This window comes from Macrobrachium nipponense, chromosome 12 (genome assembly GCF_015104395.2).
Source record: "Macrobrachium nipponense isolate FS-2020 chromosome 12, ASM1510439v2, whole genome shotgun sequence".
NCBI classification, from domain to species: Eukaryota; Metazoa; Arthropoda; class Malacostraca; order Decapoda; family Palaemonidae; genus Macrobrachium; species Macrobrachium nipponense.
Genome location: NC_087205.1, coordinates 69,824,911 through 69,849,378, shown reverse-complemented (window position 1 = coordinate 69,849,378; position 24,468 = coordinate 69,824,911). Strand labels below are relative to the sequence as shown.

Genomic DNA, 24,468 nt, shown 5'->3' with positions numbered 1-24,468 from the left:
TACTGGTTTTTTGTCCTACTTTTCTGACCAAAAGTTCCTCATCCTGTCTCATCACACACAAACTTGTCAATCTTTGATATATCAGTATTTTTTCCAGCTGTATGATAACATATAATGAAAGTCTATAGTCACACTTTGTGGAGGAACAATCTGTTTGTTCCATTTGATGTCTTTGAGGGTTGTGTGTGTGTGTGTGTGTGTGTGTGTGTGTGTGTGTGTGTGGAGAGAGAGAGAGAGAGAGAGAGAGAGAGAGAGAGAGAGAGAGAGAGAGAGAGAGAGAGAGAGAGAGAGAGAGAGTTTCATGGTTGTTATCGCTGTTAAGATCATGTAGTGTATTTGTTTTTGGTTTTCTGAAAAAAGAGCAAGAGAGAGAGAGAGAGAGAGAGAGAGAGAGAGAGAGAGAGAGAGAGAGAGAGAGAGAGAGAGAGAGAGAGAAGGGGTCATAATTGGTGGATGGTTGGTTAGCAGTCGAATTGCTCATTGGTGGCGAGTTCTGAGTTGTCTGCTGGTGTGGTTGCCATGTCAGTCAGAGAGGCAGTCTGTGATCAGAGCCTGTGGTGGAGAGTCAGATTTTTGGCAGCAGTCTTGAATATTATTTGATGGTCAGTTATTTTGTGTGTTTTGAAGTTGTTGTTTGAATTATTGTTGATATTGAATGTTTGAAGGTTGTTGTGCCTGTGTTGTTGAATTTGTTGTGCTATTGAGTTCTGTTGTGTTGTAGATAAGTTGTTGGAGTTGTGAGTTGTTGTGGTTCCTTTATGTTGTAGGTGGTGTATTGACTTTCCTTTATGTTGTAGGTGGTGTATTGACTAAAGTGTTATTTGTTTGTGACTGTTTGTGCAGTGATCTTTTGTTGTATAGTTATTGAATTGTTGTGTGGTTGTTGTCCTCGTTTGGTGGCATGTGTATTCTGTTACGACAGCCATATCCAGCGGACAGTGCAGCGCCTCGCCCTGAGTGTGTCAAGTACATGTGTTTTTTGTTTTATCTTTTTCTTTTTAGCTTGTGATCCTGCCACTTTTAAAAATAATAAGTTTTCTCCTTGTCAGACTCCTGTTCCTGCAGCATATACTACTATAGGTTCTCACTGCTAATGGTATTTTTATCCGCCAGTAGTCTCACACTATTTCATTCACGCTGCGCCAACTCTCTCTCCTTAGCGTTCCTCAAATACTGTTTCAGAGACCCTTGTGTCCTCAGGGTAACAAAAATACCCTGCTTCTTCTAAGGCCTACGTATTTATCACAGTGTTCTCAACACACCTCTCTTCTCTTCTCCATTTGCTCCTTAATGCTTTTCAGGATGCAATAAAAAAGTATTTTTTGTAATTCTGAGTACTTCCTGAGATACCAACTATGATGTTCAGTAAGCAGTAGAGTTCATCACCAGTATATTTTGTAGTGTTATGAACCAATAATTCTTATACGTAGTTGCCTCTTATCATCCTGACCTCTATACAATTAAACACTTATTACTCTCACCACTTACTAAGGAACCTCTTCTTCATTTACACATACCTCACAAATGCTAATCACACACTCATTTATGATATCACCACTGTACAGCAGCATGTCCCTCATAATCATGTCAACTACAGGTTTCTTTAATTCTTCCTCTTTATTGACCTCATGTCCTCAAACAGTCACATCAAAAAGTATTCTCATAATTAGAGTAACTCTCTCTTAGTTCTGCTTTCCTTCTTCCTTTTACATTCAACAAATCTTCAAATATTCACTCAACTGAACGTTAAATGTATTCAGTTCACAAAAACTTCACCTTCTCAATCTTTTACTCTAAGATCTACAACTTCATCAACTTCCCTGTCTACTTTTTCAAAAAATATTTTTTTCTTGCCAAAAGCCTTGCTGCAACACTTTCTCCACTAATTTTCAATACTTACTTTTTCTTCCTTCTCAGTTTCTTCTTGACTATGAAATCAATAATGAGGTGTATGCACAAAATCTTTATATTTTCACCACACATCCCATTTCCTCACCCTGCCACTTACTGTTTTGTTTTTTATTCCCTATTCTTACCATCTTTGATCCCTCCATGCTTCACCTATGCCCCAATCATATAATTTTAGATAATATTCGTTATATTTTTTTCAACATCACTTTATTTAATTGTACTGAAAATAACTTCATATTACTATTATGAAATCTTTATCCCTAGATTCCACTGCATTAGTCTCTAGAGGTAAATACATACCTCTATTTTACACTTGCTGTCTCCACTCTATTTTATTGATTATTATCTTTGAAGATGAAGGTACAGTATGAATGATTATGAAACAACCACCTTTAAACATTAAACATTTTTACAAAAATAATCCACTTACCGTAACTACATCATTTACAAAAAATAATCCACTTACCATAACTACATCTATAAGGTCTCACAAATTGGTCAATGGGGGGACTTGGTGGATATCCAGACCGTATAGTTCCAACTTTGATATAGCGAGGTTCATCATAAGGATGAAAATTTTTCTGAAAAGCAAGTTAGAAATGATCAGTTACAAAATAATACAAAACTAACCTTGGAAATTTTTTGTAAATGGATGTTCGACACTTCCCTGCATTATTTTTGGCTTGAATTCATTCATTAGATTTAGTCTCTAATTGAAGCTGAATAATTGTATATTTTTATAGCTTATATTGAAAATACAGACAGAATATTGCTGTGAAACTGGCCAAAAATAAAATTTTCTTAATTTCCAGACAAATCTCTTTTTTAACAAAAATTAAAAAGGTATACTTTCTTTTTGTACAGTAAAAATTACAATAATTTTCCTTTTCAATGATAAATATGTGTGTGTGTGTGTGTGTGTGTGTGTGTGTGTGTATTATTACCTATTATATATATATATATATATATATATATATGAATATATGTATATATAGAGTATATGTGTGTGTGTAATGTGTTATATATATATATATATATAATATATATATATATAATATGATATATATATATATATATATATATATATATATAATATAATATAAATAGGAAAAATAAGAATATAATATAATATAATAATATATACATTATTATATACATTTATTTATTATATATATATATATAGATATATATTAAATATAATTATATATATATAATAATATATATTATATCAATATATTTATCTATATATATATATATATATATATATATATATATATATATATATATAGTATATATATATGATATATATATATATTATAATATATATTATATATATAATAGATTTATAAATATATATTATATATTATATATTATATTTATATTATAATATAGATTATATATAATTATATATAATTATTAATATATATATATATAGATATATATATATATACTCATATATATACATATTATTATTTATATATATATAGATATATTATATATATATATATATATATAAATTGTTATATATATATATATATATATATATATATATATATATATATATATATATATATATATATATATATTTTTTTCATTTATAATATATTATATTATTTTATATATATATATATATATATCTATATATACTATTATATTATATATATATATATATATATATATATATATATATATATGATATATAATTGGCGAGGGTTCTGTTCTTGGCGGGGGCTAATAACTGAAAATCACCATTAACCAAAACTAGGCGATTTAGGGCACTTCTGGTGCTGATATCAAGTTAACCCTCTTACACCGAAGGGGTATAATAAAAATCGTCTCCCGTATGTCGAGGCAGTCTCGGAGTGAGCACCGAAGCGGAAAAAATATTTTTTTCAAAAAATCACAGCGCTCTTAGTTTTCAAGATTAAGAGTTCATTTTTTGGCTCCTTTTTTTGTCATTGCCTGAAGTTTAGTATACAACCATCAGATATGAATAAAAATATCATTATCATATATACATAATGTGATATATGATAGCGTAAAAACAAAATTTCATACATAATTGTATTCAAATCGCGCTGTGAGCAAAACAGTTAAAGCTAACGAGTTAATTTTTTTCGCTGTATTGTACACTAAATTATCATTTTGGTATATAACACATTGTAAAACAATCAAAGCAACACAGAAAAAATGTTATCACAAAATGATGCATGAATTCGTAATGCGCGGACATAAAAAAATGTTTTATTCAAAAATTTACCATAAATCTAAATATTGTTGTAGAGACTTCCAATTTGTTTCAAAAGGAAGATAAAGGATTGAATATTACTATACTGTAAGAGTTTTAGCTTATAATTGCAGTTTTCGACTATTTCGGACAAGTTAAATTTGACAGTATGTCAAATTTTTTTTATATGTTTATTTATATGCAAATATTTCGAAAGTGAGAAAAGCTACAACCTTCAATTATTTTTAGTTGAATTCTACATGAAATTGAGCACATTTTCATATATAAAACTCTATAAAACACCTAATATGAAACGGAGCAAATATAACGATAACGCGACGTACGCATTTCGGAGATTGCAGCGGAGAATCCGCTCGCGGAGGGAAGGAAAGTTTTTTTTTTTTTTTTTTTTTTTAAATTCACCATAAATCTAAATATTGTGCTAGAGACTTAAAATTTGTTTCAAAATGAAGATAAATGACTGAATATTACTAGACTGTAAGAGTTTATGCTTACAATTGCGTTTTTCAACTATTTCGGTAGAGTCAAAGTTGACCGAACGTGGTTTTTTTTCTATTTATCGTGATTTATATAAAAATATTTCAAAAATGAGAAAAGCTACAACCTTCAATCATTTTTGGTTGTATTCTTAATAAAATTGTGCACATTTTCATATATAAAACTTTATGTAACGGCTAATTTAAAATGGTGTAAACATTACGACAATCGCACGAAAAAATTTCTGATTTTTTCGGAAGAGTTACCGTGCGGACATAAGGAAAATGTTTTTTTTTTCATAAATTCACCATAAATCAAAATATTGTGCTAGAGACTTCCAATTTGTTGCAAAATGAAGGTAAATGATTGAATATTACTAGAATATAAGAGTTTTAGCTTACAATTGCGTTTTTCGACTATTTCGGTAGTCAAAGTTGATCGGAGGTTGAAATTTTGGCACTTATCGTTATTTATACGAAAATATTTCAAAACTGATAAAAGCTACAGCCAGGGGTTGTTTTAAGTTGTATTGTGCATGAAATTGCGCACATTTCCACATATAAAACTTTGTGTAACGGCAAATTTAAAATGGTGCAAACATTACGACAATCACACGAAAAAATTTATCGGAAGTGTTACCGCGCGGACATAAGGAAAAAGTTTTTTTTCACAAATTCACCATAAATCGAAATATTGTGCTAGAGACGTCCAATTTGTTGCAAAATGAAGGTAAATGATTGAATATTACAAGAATATAAGTTTTAGCTTACAGTTGTGTTTTTCAACCATTTCGGTAGAATCAAAGGTGATCGAAAGTTGAAATTTTGGCACTTATCGTTATTTATATGAGAATATTTCAAATATTTCAAAACTGATAAAAGCTACAATCATGAGTATTTTTTGTTGTATTCTACATGAAATTGCACACATTTTCATACGGCTAACTTAGAATGGTACAAAAATTATGTCAAAGTGACGAAATAATTTCTGAGATGTGTCACTGATACTTTTTAGTGCGATAAGAAAGAAATTTGCGCTTGCGTAACGATTGTAAACAAAACAATGCCTTGATCTGTGAGCTCCCAGCATCCCCCAAGGCGCGTGATTCAAAAGTTTTCGGCTGGTAGGCCTATAAGTATTTTTCCGCGAATTTCTAAAAAAACTTTTTTATGTAGACGTTTAATACGTCCAATCGGCACCCGGGAGACAACTTATCTCCGACGTTTAATACGTCTATTCAGCGTAAGAGGGTTAATGGCACCTCTGTTAAGGATGTTATGGCACCATAATGTCATTACCTGCAACTTATGGCACTGATCACCGAAACTCGGTACATTAGAATAGCACTTAAAAGAACATGCCCCATAAACTTCTATCAAATATTTTACCTGCGAATGTTCTTTGGTTTAGGTATGTCGATGACATATTTTGTGTATGGCCTTTGTGTGAGGATGTAAACAGATTTTTAATTAGATTAAATGCGCTGGTTCCCTCTATAAAGTTCACACTTGAGGAGGAAATAGATTCAGTTTTGCCATTTTTAGATGTAAGTGTGCATAGACACGGTAACAGAGTTAAATTTTCGGTTTTTAGGAAACCTACAAATGTATGTTCTTACATTCACTTTTACTCCAATCACCATTTGAAAGTTAAAACTCTCTTCCATGTTTTTAAGAGCTTTAAGAATTTGTTGTCCTGAATTTTTAGAAGCGAGATTACCAAGATTTATGATATTGCTTTTAAATTGAAGTATCCGCATTTTTTAGTTGATGTTGCTTTAAGAAAGGCTAAGAAACATTTATGCAGTGGACCATGTACAGGCTTTCGACCCTAGTAATTTGCTTGTTTTACCTTTTGACAACAGGTTTCTTTCTTTGCCAAAAATGTTTAAAGTTTTTAATGTTAACGTTGTTTTTAGTAACACTAAGTCTGTAAGAACAATTTTAATAAGGAACTCTCCAAATTTACAAACGGGTTGCATTTACGAAATTCCATGCAGAGATTGTGATAAAAAATATATTGGTCAAAGTGGCAAACTACTGGCATCAAGATTAAATCAACATAAATATTGTGTACGTGTAGAAAGTAAACGCGAGTGCTCTCTTTTTACATATGAATAATTTTAATCACGCAATTAATTGGAACAATTCAAAGGAATTTTATTTTGTAGAGACATTATTAAAAGAAATATTAGAGAATCTAGTATAAAATATAAGTCATGTAGTGTTTTTTAATATTAGCAACGGACAATATAAACTAGATAACTGGTTTACAAAAATGTATTGTTGAAACGAACAACTTCGTAACTATGTAATTGACTGCTTAGTAGTTCCATTTCCATTTGTTGTTTGTCCTTTAAGTGTAATTCTAGGCTGTGGACCATTTGCTTCTTAACTAGGCTGTTTGATTGTTCTGTATTTTACTTTTTTGTTTATGTTTACCTTTGATATTTTCGAAGCTATTTTTTCATTCTTTTATTTTATATTGTCACCAGATGAGGTGGGTGTCAAGAATACACGAAAGCACTAGGTACTGCTGTTTTTCATTTTTCCTGCTGGCTCTTGATATATATATATATATATATAATATATATATATATATATATATATATATATATATATATATATATATATATATACATATACAGTGGGGGCCCCGTATTTGCTTTCTCCAGATTAGTGGATTTTTCTTTGGACCATATCTACCCATTATTTGCGGGAAATTTGCCTATTCACGGGGTTTTCCGACAAATATAATAACTAATTAGTGTATTTTTTTATATAATCACCAATTAGTGTGTTTTTATGTTATTTTCACGACTAATCATTTTTATGATACAAAAATTATTTACTTATTCTAAAATATCAATATTGATTAATACTGTATTAGTAAGTTTCATAAAATTAAATAATATCACATAATAAAAATAATAATTCTCTCTCTCTCTCTCTCTCTATGTCTTTTGCATGATAAATAAATGATTTACTATTTTCAAATGTTAATATTAATGTAAACAGCAATAATTTCAATTCATTAAAGAAAATACTATAGAGAATTAAGTAAGATTTTAGTTTATAAATTAAAAAAATTATATAAGAATGAAGGAAATCCCAGTACTCTCTCTCTAATTCCAGGTACTAAAACCGTCAAATATATCAATTAATGTGACAGGAGGGGGAGGAGCTGTTTTGATGTTGCCACTAAGTGTTCATGTAATTTTCTCTCTCTTTCTTACTGAGACAAAGAATTTTCATAGTATATGTACTATATGTTTATTAATACTCTCAAATAATATAATAATAATTATTATTATATTATTTGAGAGTATTAATAAACATATAGTACATATACTATGAAAATTCTTTGTCTCAGTAAGAAAGAGAGAGAAAATTACATGAACCACTTAGTGGCAACAACAAAACAGCTCCTCCCCCTCCTGTCACATTAATTGATATATTTGACGGTTTTAGTACCTGGAGTTAGAGAGAGAGAGAGTACTGTATATTATAATATACAGTAAGGCCTCAATAATCGTGAGGGGTAGGGCCCAGAACCCCCCGTGAAAAGTAAATACCCAAGTTATCCTGGTACCCCCCTCAAAAATTGCTAAAAACTGCCTACTTTAATAGTTGACCAACCCAAGACCACTATTCCAATGTTTATAACTGCCTACTTTAGTCAAGACCACTATTCCAAAGTTTATAACTGCCTACTTTAGTTCAAACACCAAATATGTCTTCAACTATCACCATAAACTAAATTCAAGATAGTTTCAAAGTTATTTTATAACATTAGCCTTAAAAATATATGTAGTATACGTGCTACTGTACATATGTAGCCTACTAACCTATGGATTACAGCTAGAAGCCTACATATGCATGCTCATGTGGGCCGCTTTTCTTCACAACACGTTCATATATTACATGTAATAACCTTCATCTGACGTTTAGGCTTCTTTCCCATACGAGTAAAAGAATCAGGGCTTTTGGATGTCACATATTTAACTATTTTTATATGGGTACAATTTAAAGAACGCGGCGAACACGACTTCAATAACAACATGTAAAACATGGGCAGGCCAGTGTTGCCAAATGGGAATGGGAATTTCTTGCTAAATTTTGCTCCATAAAGTGCTAAAAAATTCACATCATATACAACAATGCCACCCAGCCAATTTCAACTGACTGCTCTCTTTTTCGATTCAAACAAGTTTCTAACATACACAGTGTACTTGTACATTACGTTACATGATTTCTAATAATTTCGAAATTCCTGAAAATGGATTTGCAAGATTTCTTACATGATACATCAAACATAATAGAATAAAAGAAATATTAAACTTAACATTACAAAGTTTTGATGTCAAAGTACGTATGCTAGATGTATTTGATAACAAATGCAAGTTTTCCTTTCAGATGCTGGATTGAAAATTTTCTTACTAATTACCTCAGGAAAATGAAAGTTAGCATTAAAAATGCGAAATTGATAACACTGGACTCAACAGACCCGTGTTAGTAGTACAAATGATAGTTATTGTATCATTAAAAATATCAAAATAAACGAAGTCGCAAAGCCGATTCTATTCATGTTTTTCTAAACCCGTAGCCTAAAAGGAAAACTTTATTTTGTTTGTTTCATCGTGCCACAAACTCCTGACAATGCAGAGTACATTATGATCATTCTAAACTATAATTTATTGCCAGAATAACAATGATATTGTGTATTGAAAATGAATGTTACATACATTCCCAAACATTATTACTACCATGACTAATACTATTACAATTTCGAAAGATAATCTTGCTGTGAACGCTACCATAATTTGATTTTCATTTAAGTACGTACATTTTGTCAGCTGGCTGGCTACGCATAGATAAAAGTTAATTTCACTGATATGAAATTATTCCACAAATAGCCTTTTTATTATGAAGATATGACAATAATATAGTTATTATGAAGATATGACGATAATATAGAAGGTAAAAAATGGTTTTACGTATTTTGTTTACGCTTCGTCACAGAGAGAGAGAGAGAGAGAGAGAGAGAGAGAGAGAGAGAGAGAGAGAGAGAGAGAGAGAGAGAGAGAGAGAGAGAGAATTCTTTCTTCAGATCTCCATTACATGAAGAATGAGTAAAAATGTATTTTATTTTAACCTTTGGAAGCAACCATTGAATATTGACAACTTGATAAATGTTTGATAGTTATGGCAGATGATGTCAGCAATCAGCTGTATCTCGAGAGAGAGAGAGAGAGAAGAGAGAGAGAGAGAGGGAAGAGAGAGATTCAAGAGATGGGAGAGAGAGAGAGAGAGAGAGAGAGAGAGAGAGAGAGAGAGAGAGAGAGAGACTGTTGACTGATTTGGTTGTAACATTGAAAGATATCCATTAGCTAAAGTTGAATAATAGTTGTGTATTGAGAATAATGATCATTTTAATAAAACTGTTGTTTTACTGTGTCTAATCATATTGCATGTATAATTACCATATTATAGTATTATGATATGAACATAGCGATCAACCATTTGCATTCTGGTTTTGTTTACATTCTTAAAATAATCAACTGATGTCGTTTTACCAATATCATCACTGTTTTTGGTTGTCGAATGGAACTTAATTTAGAGATATGTCTATAATATATAAGGTGAGAATGTTTTTATTACCTTTATTGTCAGTTAATATCATAATGAGAATCTGTTCATGTATGTTGGTGATTATCGCACTGCAACTAGGTTTAGCCTACCAATGAACGTCATACATATACCTTGTACAGGCTATTTATTATGAAGATATGCCAATAATATATCAGGTGAGAATAGTTTTATTACCTTTACTGTCAGTTGATATCATAATGTGAGTTGTTTCATGTATGTTGGTGATTATCAGACCACGGCTGAGGCTTAGCCTACCGATAAACATCGCATACACAACACGTTTGTCCCGTGATGCTGCGATTCGTACCAGCGATATAGCATGAGAAGGGGTCCAAGAAAAAACCTGTGAATGACTGATTCCGTGATTACTGATCCGCGATTAAGCAATGCCCCACTGTAACTGTAATTACGAAATTCCTATTATGTGATAGTATTTTAAAAGAAAAAAAAAAATCTATCCATCTCATTCTTTTAAATAAGGATAACTCTCTCTCTCTCTCTCCCCCTTTTGACACGCTGAGGAGTTAAAAGTATTTTCTAAGAGAACAGAGATAAACACACACACACACACCCACACACACTCTCTCTCTTTTACTGAGACGAAAGAATTTTAAAGGTACTGGTATGTAATATGTTTATTGATATTTTCAGATGTTAATAAAAATACCAAATTTGTAACCAATTTGTATTTTTCATAACTAACAAACCTGAGGTCTTAACATTAGGATTTACTAGCGCCAAGCTGGAAACCGGTAGAATTAAAATTACACTTGTGAGATCCAGGGACTATTGGCATCTATACCAGGTCACGGGGCATGTATACCCAGAATGCCCACGGCTACCTGTGACCCACCAGTTATATTTCTAACCCAGTTTAGACTGCTAGAGGGGTGGTTCGAGGTGGGCCTTTACCTGTTAAGACCTCAGGTTTGTTAGTTATGAAAAATACAAATTAGTTACAAATTTGGTATTTGTTCGTATACGGAACAAACCTTCGGTCTTAACATTAGGATAGACTTACTATTGGAGGGAGGTAAGTCTCTACAACTGACTGGGAGTTTGCCACCTTATCCATTTCCGAATATATAGGGAAATTCTAAGAGAATGGACAATGAACCTAGAACCAAAGATATAAGCGGATCTATTGGTTTTCCCCCACTGGGTGTAGATACCATCCTATTGTTTACTCTTGTCCCTTGCAACTGGATCCACCTTCACCCCTCTTTTCCCTATTATCCAGAGGGGTGTGTTGCTACTGAAAAGTATATCATAACCTAAGATAGCTTCACAGTATGGCTGACCACCTCACCTGCATCTAGTCCGTTCCAGCACATGACGGTACTCTCCTTCATATTGCCCCTAGTTAAAGGAGTAGGAAGAAAGTAGTAAAGAAAAAAGACCAGTCATCCCATTCATTCTACTTTCATACCTTCATCTTAGACTAGACGCAAACTGACCCGCCCGGGGCACTGGATGAGCTATATCACTTATTGGGCCGCCACCACTGGACCCAAGGAAAAAGTGTCCAAGGATCTATGGGCAACGTCTTTCAAATAAAATGAGGTGAAAGTTGTTTGGCGTTTCCACACACCAGCTTTCAGAATTCTATCCACAGACATGTTCTTCTTAAATGCCAGAGAAGCACTCAAGCCCCTGATGTCATGAGCTCTAGCTCCCTTAGCCAAAACGATATTGTATTCCTGGACACTTCCTTCTTGTTCCGTCCTGTACTTACGAACAACCTCCGGCACCCCGGCCCTAGAGGTGCCATTGTTCTCTTTTAAGTACCTCCCTTAGTGGCCTTGACGGGGCACAGGAGCATCTCATCTTTGTCATTGTCTACAAAGTCTGCCAAGGAAGGTATGGTAAAGGAGTCGAATCTGCCGTCTACTATTGTTGGATTTTGGGTCTTGGCCACGAATTCTGGGACAAACTCAAATACCATTGATCTCCAACTCTCGAGTGCTTTATGAGATATGACAGGCCATGTAGTCTCCCCCACCCTTCCCCCCCTTTTGGTTGAAGCCAGGGTCAATAAGAAGACTGTCTTCAGGGTCAGGCTCCTATCCGTGGACTGCCTTAGTGGTTCGTAGGGGGGTTTTGTCAGACTACTCAGTACCCTGGGTCAGATCCCAACCTGGGGCTTTTAGCTCCTTTGGTGGGCATGAATGTTCAAAGCTCCTCATCAGCATGGCCAACTCCCATGAAGACGATCATCAGCATGGCCAACTCCCATGAAGACGATATGTCCACTCCTTTCATTCGTAAGACTGAGGCTAGAGCCGCCCTGTACCCCTTTACTGCAGATACAGTCATATGCTTTTCTGTTCTGAGATATATCAGAAAGTCTGCTAACTGCTGAATAGTGGTACCGAGTGGAGACAAGTTCCCTCTACGACACCAATCACAGTATGCTGACCACTTTCCCTTGGTTATACTGTCGCAGATGATTTTCTGATATTTCCTGCCATCTGAGTTGCTGCTTTCTGCGAAAACCCTCTCGCTCGGAGGAGATACTTGACAGTCTCACCCGTTGAAGCGATTAGGGACTTTCAACCGACTGGTGGTACCTCTCCATGTGCGGCTGACACAGTAGGTTGCTCCATGGGGGTAACTCTCTCGGCACATCTACTAGGAGTCCAGTAGGTCTGCAAACCACTCTGCTTTCGGCCATAACGGGGCTACCAGGGTCATCTTGAGGTTCTGAGACCGCATTACCCTGTTCAGAACCTGACGGATTAGACAAAACGGAGGAAATGCGTACACGTCCAGATTATCCCAGGGGTGTTGTAGCGCATCTTCTGCTACTGCCTCTGCGTCTGGGACTACTGAACAATACACTTCTAACTTTTTGTTGTACCTGGTTGCAAATAGGTCTATGATCGGTCCTTCCCACAACATGAGCATCCTGTCCACTACCTGTTGGTGCAGGGACCACTCCATTCCCAGAATCTGATCCCTGCGGCTCAACTTGTCGGCCACTATGTTTCTTTTTCCCGGAATATACCTGGCCCTGATGTCTACCAGGTTCTCTATAGCCCACTGGTGAAGTTGAACTGTCATCACATGTAACTGCCGAGAAACTAGGCCTCCTTGCTTGTTTATATAAGCTACTACTGTGGTGTTGTCTGACATCAATACTGAGTGTCCCTTTACTCTCTCCCTGAATTCCTGTAGAGCTAGAAACGCTGCTTTTAACTCCAGCACGTTTATATGGAGTTCTCTGTCCTTGCAACTCCATTTTGCTGACACCATCAACTTCTCCATATGGGCTCCCCAGCCTTCTAGTGACGCATCCGAGAACAGCAAGAGGTCTGGAGAGGATTGTTGAAGGGGGACACCCACTGTCAGATTGTCGTCGTTCATCCACCACAGCAAGTCTTTCCTCACTTCTGCCGACAAGGGAATTTGCTCGTACGGGTGATCTACTATTGGTGACCAAAACTCCTTCATCCTCCATTGTAGGGACCGAAGGTGTAGTCTTCCTTGTGGTACTAGCTTCTCCAGGGAGGTTAGGATTCCCAGTACCACCTGCCACTGTCTTGCTGGCTGTGTCTGTTTTCCCAGAAAGGCATTCACCACTTGTTTGCATTTCTCTATTCTTTGGTCTGTCGGGAATACTTTGGCTTGTGTTGTGTCTATAACCATTCCCAGATATTCCAAACGTTGACTTGGATCCAACTGCAACTTTTCCTGATTCACCACAATACCTAGGCTGTGACAAAGCTGCAGGAGGGTCGCCCTGTCCCTGAGTAATTTCTCCCTGGACTTTGCTATCACCAGCCAATCGTCCAGATATCTTATTAGCCTGATCCCCTGAGCATGCGCCCATGTCGACACGAGGGTGAACACTCTTGTAAAAACTTGAGGAGACGTTGTCAATCCGAAGCACAGGACCTTGAATTCGAAAGCTTTCCCTGCAAGACTGAAGCGGAGAAATTTCCTTGAAGACTGATGGACTGGTATCTGAAAGTATGCGTCCTTTAGATCGACTGTCAGCATAAAGTCTCCGATCCTGACTGCTTGTAGAACCGTTTTGGAGTTTCCATCTTGAAACTGGTTTTCCTTATAAACAGATTCAGCGTTGACAGGTCTATTACTGTCCTCCACTCCCCGTTGGCTTTGGGTACCAGGAAAATCCTGCTGTAGAAGCGTTTTGACGGACTGCATACTTGTTCCACAGCTCCTTTTTCCATCATCTTCTTCACTTCGTCCTGAAGAATAGTGGCCTTCTGAGATTTGTGGGGCATAAAGCGACGTGGGGGGTAATGGCTGATCTGTCAGGGGCGGGGTTTGGGGTTTACCTCGAACGGGATCACAAATACCGATCCTGAGAACATCACCACCCACTGCTCTGTCCCCTAGTTCCTGCCACACCTTCCAGTGATTTGCCAGGCAAAACCCCCCACTGGTGTGGCCGAGTGATGGGATGGCGCCCATCCTATCTTCTTGAGCCTCTCCCTCTTCCCCTATTGCCCCTTCCTCTTGTGTTTGTTTCTATTGTGAAAGGGCCGATGAGTTAGCCTCTTTGGGGAAGAGGGTCTTGTGACTCTATTAGGGATGTTATGTCTCACTGTCTTCTTTCGAGACATTTGCTGTTGTCTTCCCTCCAAAGGAGTAGTTTGACTGTTAGACGTTTTCCTAACTGCCTGTTGCACCAACCTATCGTTAAGTGTCCATCCTTCTTCTATCTATCGCCTCTTCCAGTATGACCTCTGGCAACAGCAGTTGCGATTCCAAGATATCCCCATTCCTCATTGCTAACAGGGAATCCAAATCCACATTGCGGCTTAGTCTAGCCAACGCTGCATCTCTCCTCATTAGCACGATATTTGTCCAAACATTGGCACTTACGTTTGTCAGGTACGCAATCGCCTTGGAACCTGACTGTAGTAACCTAATGAACAATGGTTCATCCACTACTTTTCTTGTTGCTTCCGAGGATGCAATCTTCGCCACTGCTGTTGACCAAATGTCTAACCAAGAAGCAGCCTGAAAGACAGAAGAAGCTGTTGCTTCTAACGTAGCAGCCTCTTGGTACGTCATCGAAGGGCGCTCCATTTTAACCTGATCCAAGGTTAATCCAGGCCTTAATCTTACAACATAGGGTTCATTTGTCTAGACAGCAAAGGGACCTTCGGTGTCGTATAATATTTCCTTTGCTTTATCATTGGAGGGGGAATAAATTTAAATGATCTATTAGATCTTAAGGAATTATCCCTCCCTGCAATCTTTGCGTTTACGTGTTGCAAGACCGACTCCGCATGACTCGAACAAGGCAATTCATACGACACCTTGGTATCCCTTTTTAATCCAAATGCCATGTCAATTCCAGGCGGAAGCATACTGGCCGGTGTTTCTGTCTTCTCCGAAAGGTTATTGAATTGACGAATCAAATCAATCACCTCTGCATATGAGGCCAGAAACTCTTGGTTTTCTCCTTCCTCCGGCTCTAGTGTACCATTCTCCGTCACAAGGGATGTTGTCTCGCCCCTATCTTCTGACAGACTGCCCGGAATTCCACGGCCGCCTGCCCCTACGGCCGCCGTCTCTTTGATCTTTGCTGGCCACTGTTGGCTCGATCCCGGATAGTCAGCAGGGGAACGATAACGCCTCACTCTTTCTCTGCTCACGGATCTAGAGCAAGAATCTTGTCTAGATCTCCAAGATGAAGGCTCCCTTAAGACAGATATAACTTCGTCTCTATTAGTTTTGGCATCGTTTATGAGCGTCGGAGAGCTCGGCCTCGACCTTTCATCCAGACGGACACTGCCTTCCACGAACGTACCCGCCGAGGTTGCCAACTCCCTATTTTTCGTACTTTTAATAGGAGCCTTATCGTCCTTCGTACGTATTTTGAACGGCCTTACGGGCGAAACTGGGACCTGCATTCTATCCTCTGCTGCACCTTTCGCCGCCAACGTCGATTTTATCAGCGGTATCGTAGTTTTTGCGATCCGAACTGGCAACTCCGCATCGGCCGCTAGTCTGTCGGCCGTCGCCTCTCTCGCTTGTTCGGATTCTTGCGAACGGCTTCGTCTGCTAACCTTGTGCTTAATAGCCACTGACTTCCCGACCTTCCTGCTGACTTGGATATGGCAGTCTTGGTCCGAAGATGAGGAAGAATTGATTCTTCTCCTCTTAGCCCGAGGATCCGCCAGGAACTCCCGAATCCTCCTCCAACGCTTGACTGGCGCTCGCCGTGACGTTATCGGACTTAGCGATGACGCCGAACTAGAGGAAGAAGACGACGAAGGCGAATCACACTTTTTGTCTTTTCATTTTTCTCTCCTCTATCATTCTCTCCTCTATATCCTGTAATTTCTGCATTACAGTTTGTATTGACGGGTCAGAAGGCGTATTAGCGTCTGGGTGCAGCGAAATAGGCCGAGAAGCAGTCTGTGACGTCATCACGCCTGCCATATCGGTGTGTGACGTATGTTGTGACATCATCCCTCTCGTAGGGAGAGACTGAGAGGTTTCTGCTGGCAACCGCACGTTTGCTGCCAAACTACCTCCCACGTTCTGCATCGCTGTAAACACTGAGTTTGATGGCGAAGCCGCGGCATTAATTCCCATAAATTGCAAGCCCGGGGGATGAGGAACATTCAGCGCTGCCGGACCCTGCTGGAACCGTGACGTCATATAATGCGCAAGCAGACCATCCAAGGTTGGTACGCCTGGTAGGCCTAGCGCTGACCACGTACCATCTAACCTATGCGCTTGAGGAGCAGGAACCTGGAACAAAGATGGCGGATCTCCCCCTCTACTTGCTGGGAACAAAGGAGAGTGCATATTATTCATAAAATTACCCAAGGCCCCTCCTGACGTTTCCGATACTGAACCGCTAGGAGAAACCGAAGGGGTATGAGACAAATCAAAAGCAGGTGGAGAAACATATGGAGCAGCCTGGTTTATTGCCGATACAAAAGAAGCCGGTGAGGTTTGGTCATCCAAAGATGGCGTCACCACCTTCCTTTTGTATTGGCTTTTCCCATAGAACTTCTTCCACTGTTCCACCGACCAACCGCGACAAACAGAACATGGATTAGTAATCGTACATACGTTTTCCCTGCACCTACTACATGTTGGATGAGGATCCGTCGACACCGAAGTTAGGAACCTAGAACATGGAAAGCCACTGACTCCTGGGCATTTCCTTTGTTTCCTCTTCGAAACGGTAGACGATCCCGATGTTGAGGCAAAATTCTCCATCATACCACTTATACACTCTTCCTCACACTGAGCACACTCGGAGTAAGAAAAGGTAATAAGAAATGAAAAATGAAATGGATAAAGAACGGGCAAACTGAAAAACCGGCTTTAAATCAGATAGACAGTAACACGTCTTATCTTAAAGGTGGTAGGAAAATAACTGGTGGGTCACAGGTAGCCGTGGGCATTCTGGGTATACATGCCCCGTGACCTGGTATAGATGCCAATAGTCCCTGGATCTCACAAGTGTAATTTTAATTTTACCGGTTTCCAGCTTGGCACTAGGAAATGTTAAGACTGAAGGTTTGTTTCATATCTGAACAAATAATAATAATAATATAATAATAATATAACTGTAATTTCAAATGAAAATTCTTCCCTTCTCTTTCTCTGTATCCATTTCCCTACCTTCTCTCAACTTCAGAGAAGCTCAAGCTTGGGAGGCTGTCAAATATGTCAAGTATGTGACAGGGGAGGGGAACAGTGCCATAAAATTGTCAACGTTTTTAATGGTTTTTATGCAATTTCTCTCTTACTAAGATGAGATCATTTTTATTGTACAGGCGGCCCGCGGTTAACAGCGCAATCGCTCAACGACGAATCGGTTTTACACCTGTCGTCAAAAATATTCCTTAAAAAAATACGGCATTTTAAAGGTACTTTTACGTCACAATTTTCAGTTAACAGGGCTGCTAGCGCCGTTGTCTAACGAGTTCATACATTTGTAGAAATGCCGTTCAGACCATAAAGGTTATGCAAATTGTATTAACAAATTTTATGGAGGGTTATTATGTAGGTATTTGGGTAAAATATATGCCTCTGACGCTGTTCTAAGTCGAAAATATTGAGTTACATAAGTGCAAATTTAGCCATGGATGTGTCGATTTATAAATGTTCATGCTTCTGTTTAAAAAGTTTATGAAAATGTATTACGTGTAAGGTATTTTTATTTCTGCACAGATATATGATACAAAGGCAGCTTTTGAAACTGCCCTTCACGTTATCAAATACGATGTTTATTTCATGTTCTTTCTTGTGAGCTGCCGCCTGCCGCTCTTCCGAAAATATAATTTTAAAAAAGTGCAAATTAGCGATCAATGTGTCGATTTTATAAATGTTTATGCTTTTATGTTTAAAATGTGTATGAAAATGTATTACGAATAGGGTATTTTTATTTCTGTATAGAAATATAAAAAGGCAGCTTTTGAAACTGCCCTTCAAGTTATCGACTACAATGTTTTTTCATGTTCATTCTTGTATGCCGCTGTCCGCCACTTCCGAAAATACAGAGTTAAAAAGAGTGCAAATTCAGTGATCGATGTGTCAATTTTTTAAATATTTATGCTTTTATGTTTAAAATGTGTATGAAAATATATTATGTAAAGGTATTTTAATTTTTGTACATAAGATACAAATTAAGGCAGCCTTTGTAACTACGCTCCACGTTGTCAGGGGATGTTTTTTCATGCACTATTGCCGTAGTTGTCATAAATGACGTTATGTAGAATAGAACCGAGATATCTTAATGCAATAACTTTATTCGCTATAGATCAAAGATCAATCGGGAAATATACTGCTAAATTTAATCATAGTTATAACTGAAGCTGAGAAAACTGTTCAAGCTGCTAATGACTATTATCATGCATCGGCAACAAGGATAAAACTCCAGTAATATGCCATCAAACACTACCGTAGATAAAATTAAGATGAAATCATTTTAATCAAAACTATTGTGCTTGAAAGAATACATTTTACAGTTGGTTTCACGCCGATATAAAAGAAATAACAAAGTTTGTATTACGATGACATAAAGGAAAATTGCGAACGGAATCACGTAATTTTTTTACTCGATAAACATGCCGCCAACGTAATCTGTTAACGGATAAAATATAGTTCACAATCACAACGAGACATATTCAATTCATGTTTCCACCTAAAAACATGTCGTATAAGGGAAAATAAACTTGTATCATATAAGTCAAGTATGTAGATATTTGTTTATGCTAAATTGAAGCAAGCAAATTTGCACAGAATTGCGTTAAATGTGGCAAAACACACTCATATTTGCCATCAGCTGATTTCAAACCAAAACATTGACCACTCCGTGAATTACTGGCTTACATTTGCCGTAGTATTTTATAATACAATAATATGAGAATACATACATTATTATTGGATACAGTGAAGTAATGTATAACTTTTTAAAGGATTTATGGAAAAGATGCATACTTAATAAAATAACACCATGCATTTTTCGGAACGGAGGCGAACAAGAAAGAACATGAAAAAACATCCTATGACAACATGGAGGGTAGTTACAAAAGCTGCCCTAATTTGTATCATATTCATGTGCAGAAATAAAAATACCTATGCATATTACATTTTCATATACATACATTTTAAACATAAAAGCATGAACATTTATAAAATCGACACATCGATCACTATATTTGCACTCTTTTTAACTCAATATTTTCAGAAGAGCAGCAGGCAGCGGCTTACAAGAACAAACATGAAAAAACATCATATTTGATAATGTGAAGGGCAGTTTCAAAAGCTGCCTTTTTATCATATTTCTGCACAGAAATAAAGATACCCTATACGTAATACATTTTCATACAATTTTAAATATAAAAGCATGAACATTTATAAATCGACACATCAATCACCAAATTTGCACTTTTTTTAACTCAATATTTTCGGAAGAGTGGCATGCGGCGGCTCACAAGAAAGAGCATGAAAAAACATCCTCTTTGATAATGTGAAGGGCAGTTTCAAAAACTGCCTTTGTATCATATTTCTGTGCAGAAATAAAATTACCCTATACGTAATACATTTTCATACACATTTTAAACATAAAAGCATGAACATTTATAAATAGACATATTCATAGCTAAATTTGCACATGTGTAACTCAATATTTTCGGCACAAAACAGCATCAGAGGCATAATATTTTACCCTCATACCTATGTAATAACTCTCCATTAAATTTGTTAATATCATTTGCATAACCTTTATGATCTGGACAGTATTTCTACAAATGTATGTACTTGTTAGACATAATGGCGCTAGCGGCTCTGTTATCCGTAAATTGTGCATAAAAATACCTTAAAATGCCTTGTTTTTTTTTATGAATATTTTTTACGACAGCCGTAAAACCGATTTACCGCTAAGCGATTGCGCCGTTAACCGCGTACTGCCTGTATATATTGGCTAGAAACCAGTTAACAGACTCATTCATTAAGTTTATGAAAGGTCCTGGTAATAGAGGGTTTAATCTTTTGTTTGGTGAGCTTTGTTAATATATAAATTTTAGGAACCCCTAGAAGGATTTTAAATTCCTATACTAATGGCAAAAGTATTGGCCAGAAATTCACCGATACCAATACCACAAAAACTAGCTGATACCACTGAGTCCAAAACCAATACTTGGGCACATCCCTAGTTATTACACTGAATAGCTTCTAACAGATTTCTATCATCAAAATTTTTAAAACTAGTTGTTTTGCATTCCATGTTCACATTAAGTACTTTACTTTCCTTTAAAAAAAAATCCAATCACATGTCTATGTTATCTAATCAATAATTTTTAACTCAATTTCCATGATATATCAGTTCCTTGCACAATCAGGTTGTACATTTTTAACCCTCTTACGCCGACTGGACGTATTTTACGTCAACATTTTTTGTCTCCCGTGTGCCGACTGGACGTATTTTACGTCGACTTACAAAAGTTTTTTTTTAAATTCGCGGAAAAATACTTATAGGCCTACCAGCCTAAAACTTTTGAATCACACGCCTTGGGGGATGCTGGGAGTTCACGGATCAAGGCCTTGTTTTGTTTTGAAGCGTGACCCAAGTGCGTATGCGCGAAATCCCTTCTTCTCGCTCCAGTCAGCATCAGCGGCTCATCGTCCGAGAGCGATCTTTTGTCGGAAGCGTGTTTTTCTGGACTTGTGCGAGACTTTGAACATTTGTGTTGCTACAGGACATTCGTAGAGATGTCTCAACGACGTGTGAACCGCGAAAGGCGTGTTTTACCCGTCGGAAGGGATCGTGTTAGGAGAGTTTTGGACTTGGATGCTGGCGAGGGGCCAAGCACCCAGCATGACCCCGCACCTCAAGGCCGTTCTGTGCGGCCACGTGTGGATGTAAGTGCTTCAGGAACACATCGTATGCCTTTGGTTACCCCTAAGAAGCATGTGGGCGTCCTTAGGGGCATTCGTAGGCATTTGGGAGGCCTCCAACCAAGGGACATCGACGAATATCTTTCGGAGCTTGATCGGGAACATGTCGCAAGTCCTCATTTTCATGGCGGATGGTCATCGAGTGATGAGGACATCAGTCCCGATGACAGTGAGGACGAATATATGCCCCCAATGTCCGTTCAAGGCTCACATCCCGAAAGTGTTCTCGAATTCAGTGGCTTCAGTGCTTATGAGGGGGAATCTGAGGAGGGGGAGGATGGGGATATGGGGTCTAGTTTCATCGCGGAGGACGATACTGAAAGCGAAGGCCTAAGTGAGGGTGATGATCCAACGGGGGAGGGTAGTGTGCAATATCGTGCCCGCACCCGTGCGCACGCACGGGCACGTAGAAGGTCGGCTCGTCACGCCAGCCAAGGTGAAGGTCGGTCGTCGGAGAGTGACGAGGGGTGGACGGAGGACCTCACCCCTCCTAACATGCACACCTTCACGGCAACCCCTGGGCTCACAGTACAAGTACCCCTGACTGTTTTGGGGTTCATCCAGCTGTTCCTTACGCGGGAATTGCTGGAATACCTGGTACACGAGACGGTGGACTACGCTCGGTACTGCCGGTATGAACTAAGGACGACCTTGTCTTATTACTGGCGGGGTTGCAACCTCATTGACATGGCGCATTTTTTGGGGCTCCACATTTATTTTGGTATGACACCTGCTTCCGACGTCAGGCAATATTAGAGGAGGAATTATTTTTTATGTATGCCCAATGTGCCTGGCGTTATGTCCCGTGATAATTTCCTGGCGTTGGACAGGTATTTCAATGCCTTCAACCGAAGGGCCATACCCCGGAATAACAGTGATCGCCTCATTTTAGTGCGCCCAGTGTTGGATTATATTCGTGATCGGTGTAGAAATCTCGTGATTCCTGGAAAGAACCTTTCTTTGGATGAGGGGATGATGCCTTACAAAGGACGTCTTAGTATAAAAGTGTATAACCCCAAGAAGCCGAAGAAATATGGTGTGAAATTTTTTCTTATTACCGAGGCCAACACTGGATACGTCGTGGACTTTTCAGTGTATTCCGGGGTCTTCTCCACGCTGCGTGACACTGTATTCAGTCTTGTGGGACGTTTCCGTAACCAGGGATATCACCCGTTTATGGATAATTATTATAACTCGGTATCCCTGGCCCAGGAACTGTATGAAGCTGGTGTGCACGTCAGTGGTACACTTCGGTTGGTGCGTGGGGCCCCGAATGTCCTCAAGAGGTTCGCTAGTCATCCACAACACCTGGCAAGAGGAGAGACAGAGTGGCGGCGGAAGGGTGTCTGACTCGTCCCCATGATTACGACGAGTCATGAACCCACCCAAGAAGACACGTCGACAGGGCCGAGTTGTGTTTGAGGAGTTTCGTATCGAGCGGCCTACCGTCATTGGGCACTACAACAGGCACATGGGAGGAGTTGATCTCTTTGATAGGCTCATCCAGTATTATCCCTTCGCCAGGAGAACCAGAAGGTGGACCCAGAAGCTCCTCAAATACATCCTTCAGTTGGCCCTCCAAAATGCCTACATACTGTACTGTGAGTACCGCGGTGACAATCTTTCGAGGTTGACCCACTTACAGTTCCTAGAGGAAGCGGGAATGCCCTCATCAACTTGGATCCCGATGAGTGGCCTTCCATGACTGACCCCCTGCCCCGAGCTGCAGATCTGCCCCTAGCGGAAAGGGCAGATAGGAGGGCCAACTTCGGTCGACCTGCCGCCGCCCCTGCTGACGATGCCCCTGCTGCCGCCGCCCCTGCTGACGACGCCCCTCTTGGTGCCGGCCCTGCCATCACCGCTTCTCGTCGGGTAGTGGACCCTGTGTGTCGGCTGCAGCCAGGGGATCACATACTGGAGGCCTAAGAAGGGCGAAGGCAGAAACGGTGCCGGGTGTGCCATATGAATGGCAGAAGGAGAGACACCCGGTTCTTCTGTCGTCTCTGCAAAGTTGCTCTTTGCAGGATAGGGGACTGTGACTGTAAGTACCACACTAAGGTCACATATTGGAGCGCGCCCCCTAAACTGACAGCGGAGGGCGCACGGGGCCGCCGGGTCCATCAGCAGTAAGGGCGCGCGTCTCCCTCCTCCACCTGTAGCTCGTATGTCGAGTGGGAAAAAAATGCAAGACTCTTCAATGGAGGAGGGAGAAAACAAGAATAGAACGAAGAGTCAGGATTACGAGTGAGTATTCTGCATTTATTTTATATTTATTTTTATATTTAATACGATTTTTTATATATCCGTATCTGTGCATGATAAAATAATAATAAGACATTTCATTATATGCAAAAAGAGAAGTGTCACCTGCATTCCTTTTATTTATGTATTGGTACCAGAATCGAAAAATGTAATACAGTGGTACCTCGAGATACGAAATTAATCCTTTCCGAGGCGGCCTTCGTATAATGAGTTTTTCGTATCTTGGAACAAACATTTTTACATGTAAAATGCTTAATCCGTTCCAAGCCCTCCAAAAACACCCATTAAATTTCATAATAAGCTAAATTGACCAATAAACAATGAAATACTACAACAATTTGGACCATTCAATACCTAAATTAAGAATATTAAATCAAAAACCTGTAAATATAGTGTATATTAGTACAAGAAATATTATTACTGTAACGTAAAATGTGGAAGCTTACCTTTCGAGTGAGGCTATCTCCGATAGTGGCAGCAGAGGAGGAGAGGACAAACGCAGATAACGTACGTACG

At 38.4% G+C, this 24,468-nt stretch overlaps 1 protein-coding gene across 3 annotated transcripts in view; it reads right to left on the bottom strand.

Moving 5' to 3' along the window:
* The window catches only part of LOC135224588 (uncharacterized), a 368,063-nt gene that overhangs the window by 183,211 nt on the left and 160,384 nt on the right, over positions 1–24,468 (bottom strand). For all 3 annotated transcript variants that reach the window (XM_064263722.1, XM_064263723.1, XM_064263724.1), the window contains one exon: positions 2,378–2,492. In XM_064263722.1, coding sequence (XP_064119792.1) covers positions 2,378–2,492 — 115 coding nt within the window. The remainder of the gene's footprint in view (positions 1–2,377; positions 2,493–24,468) is intronic.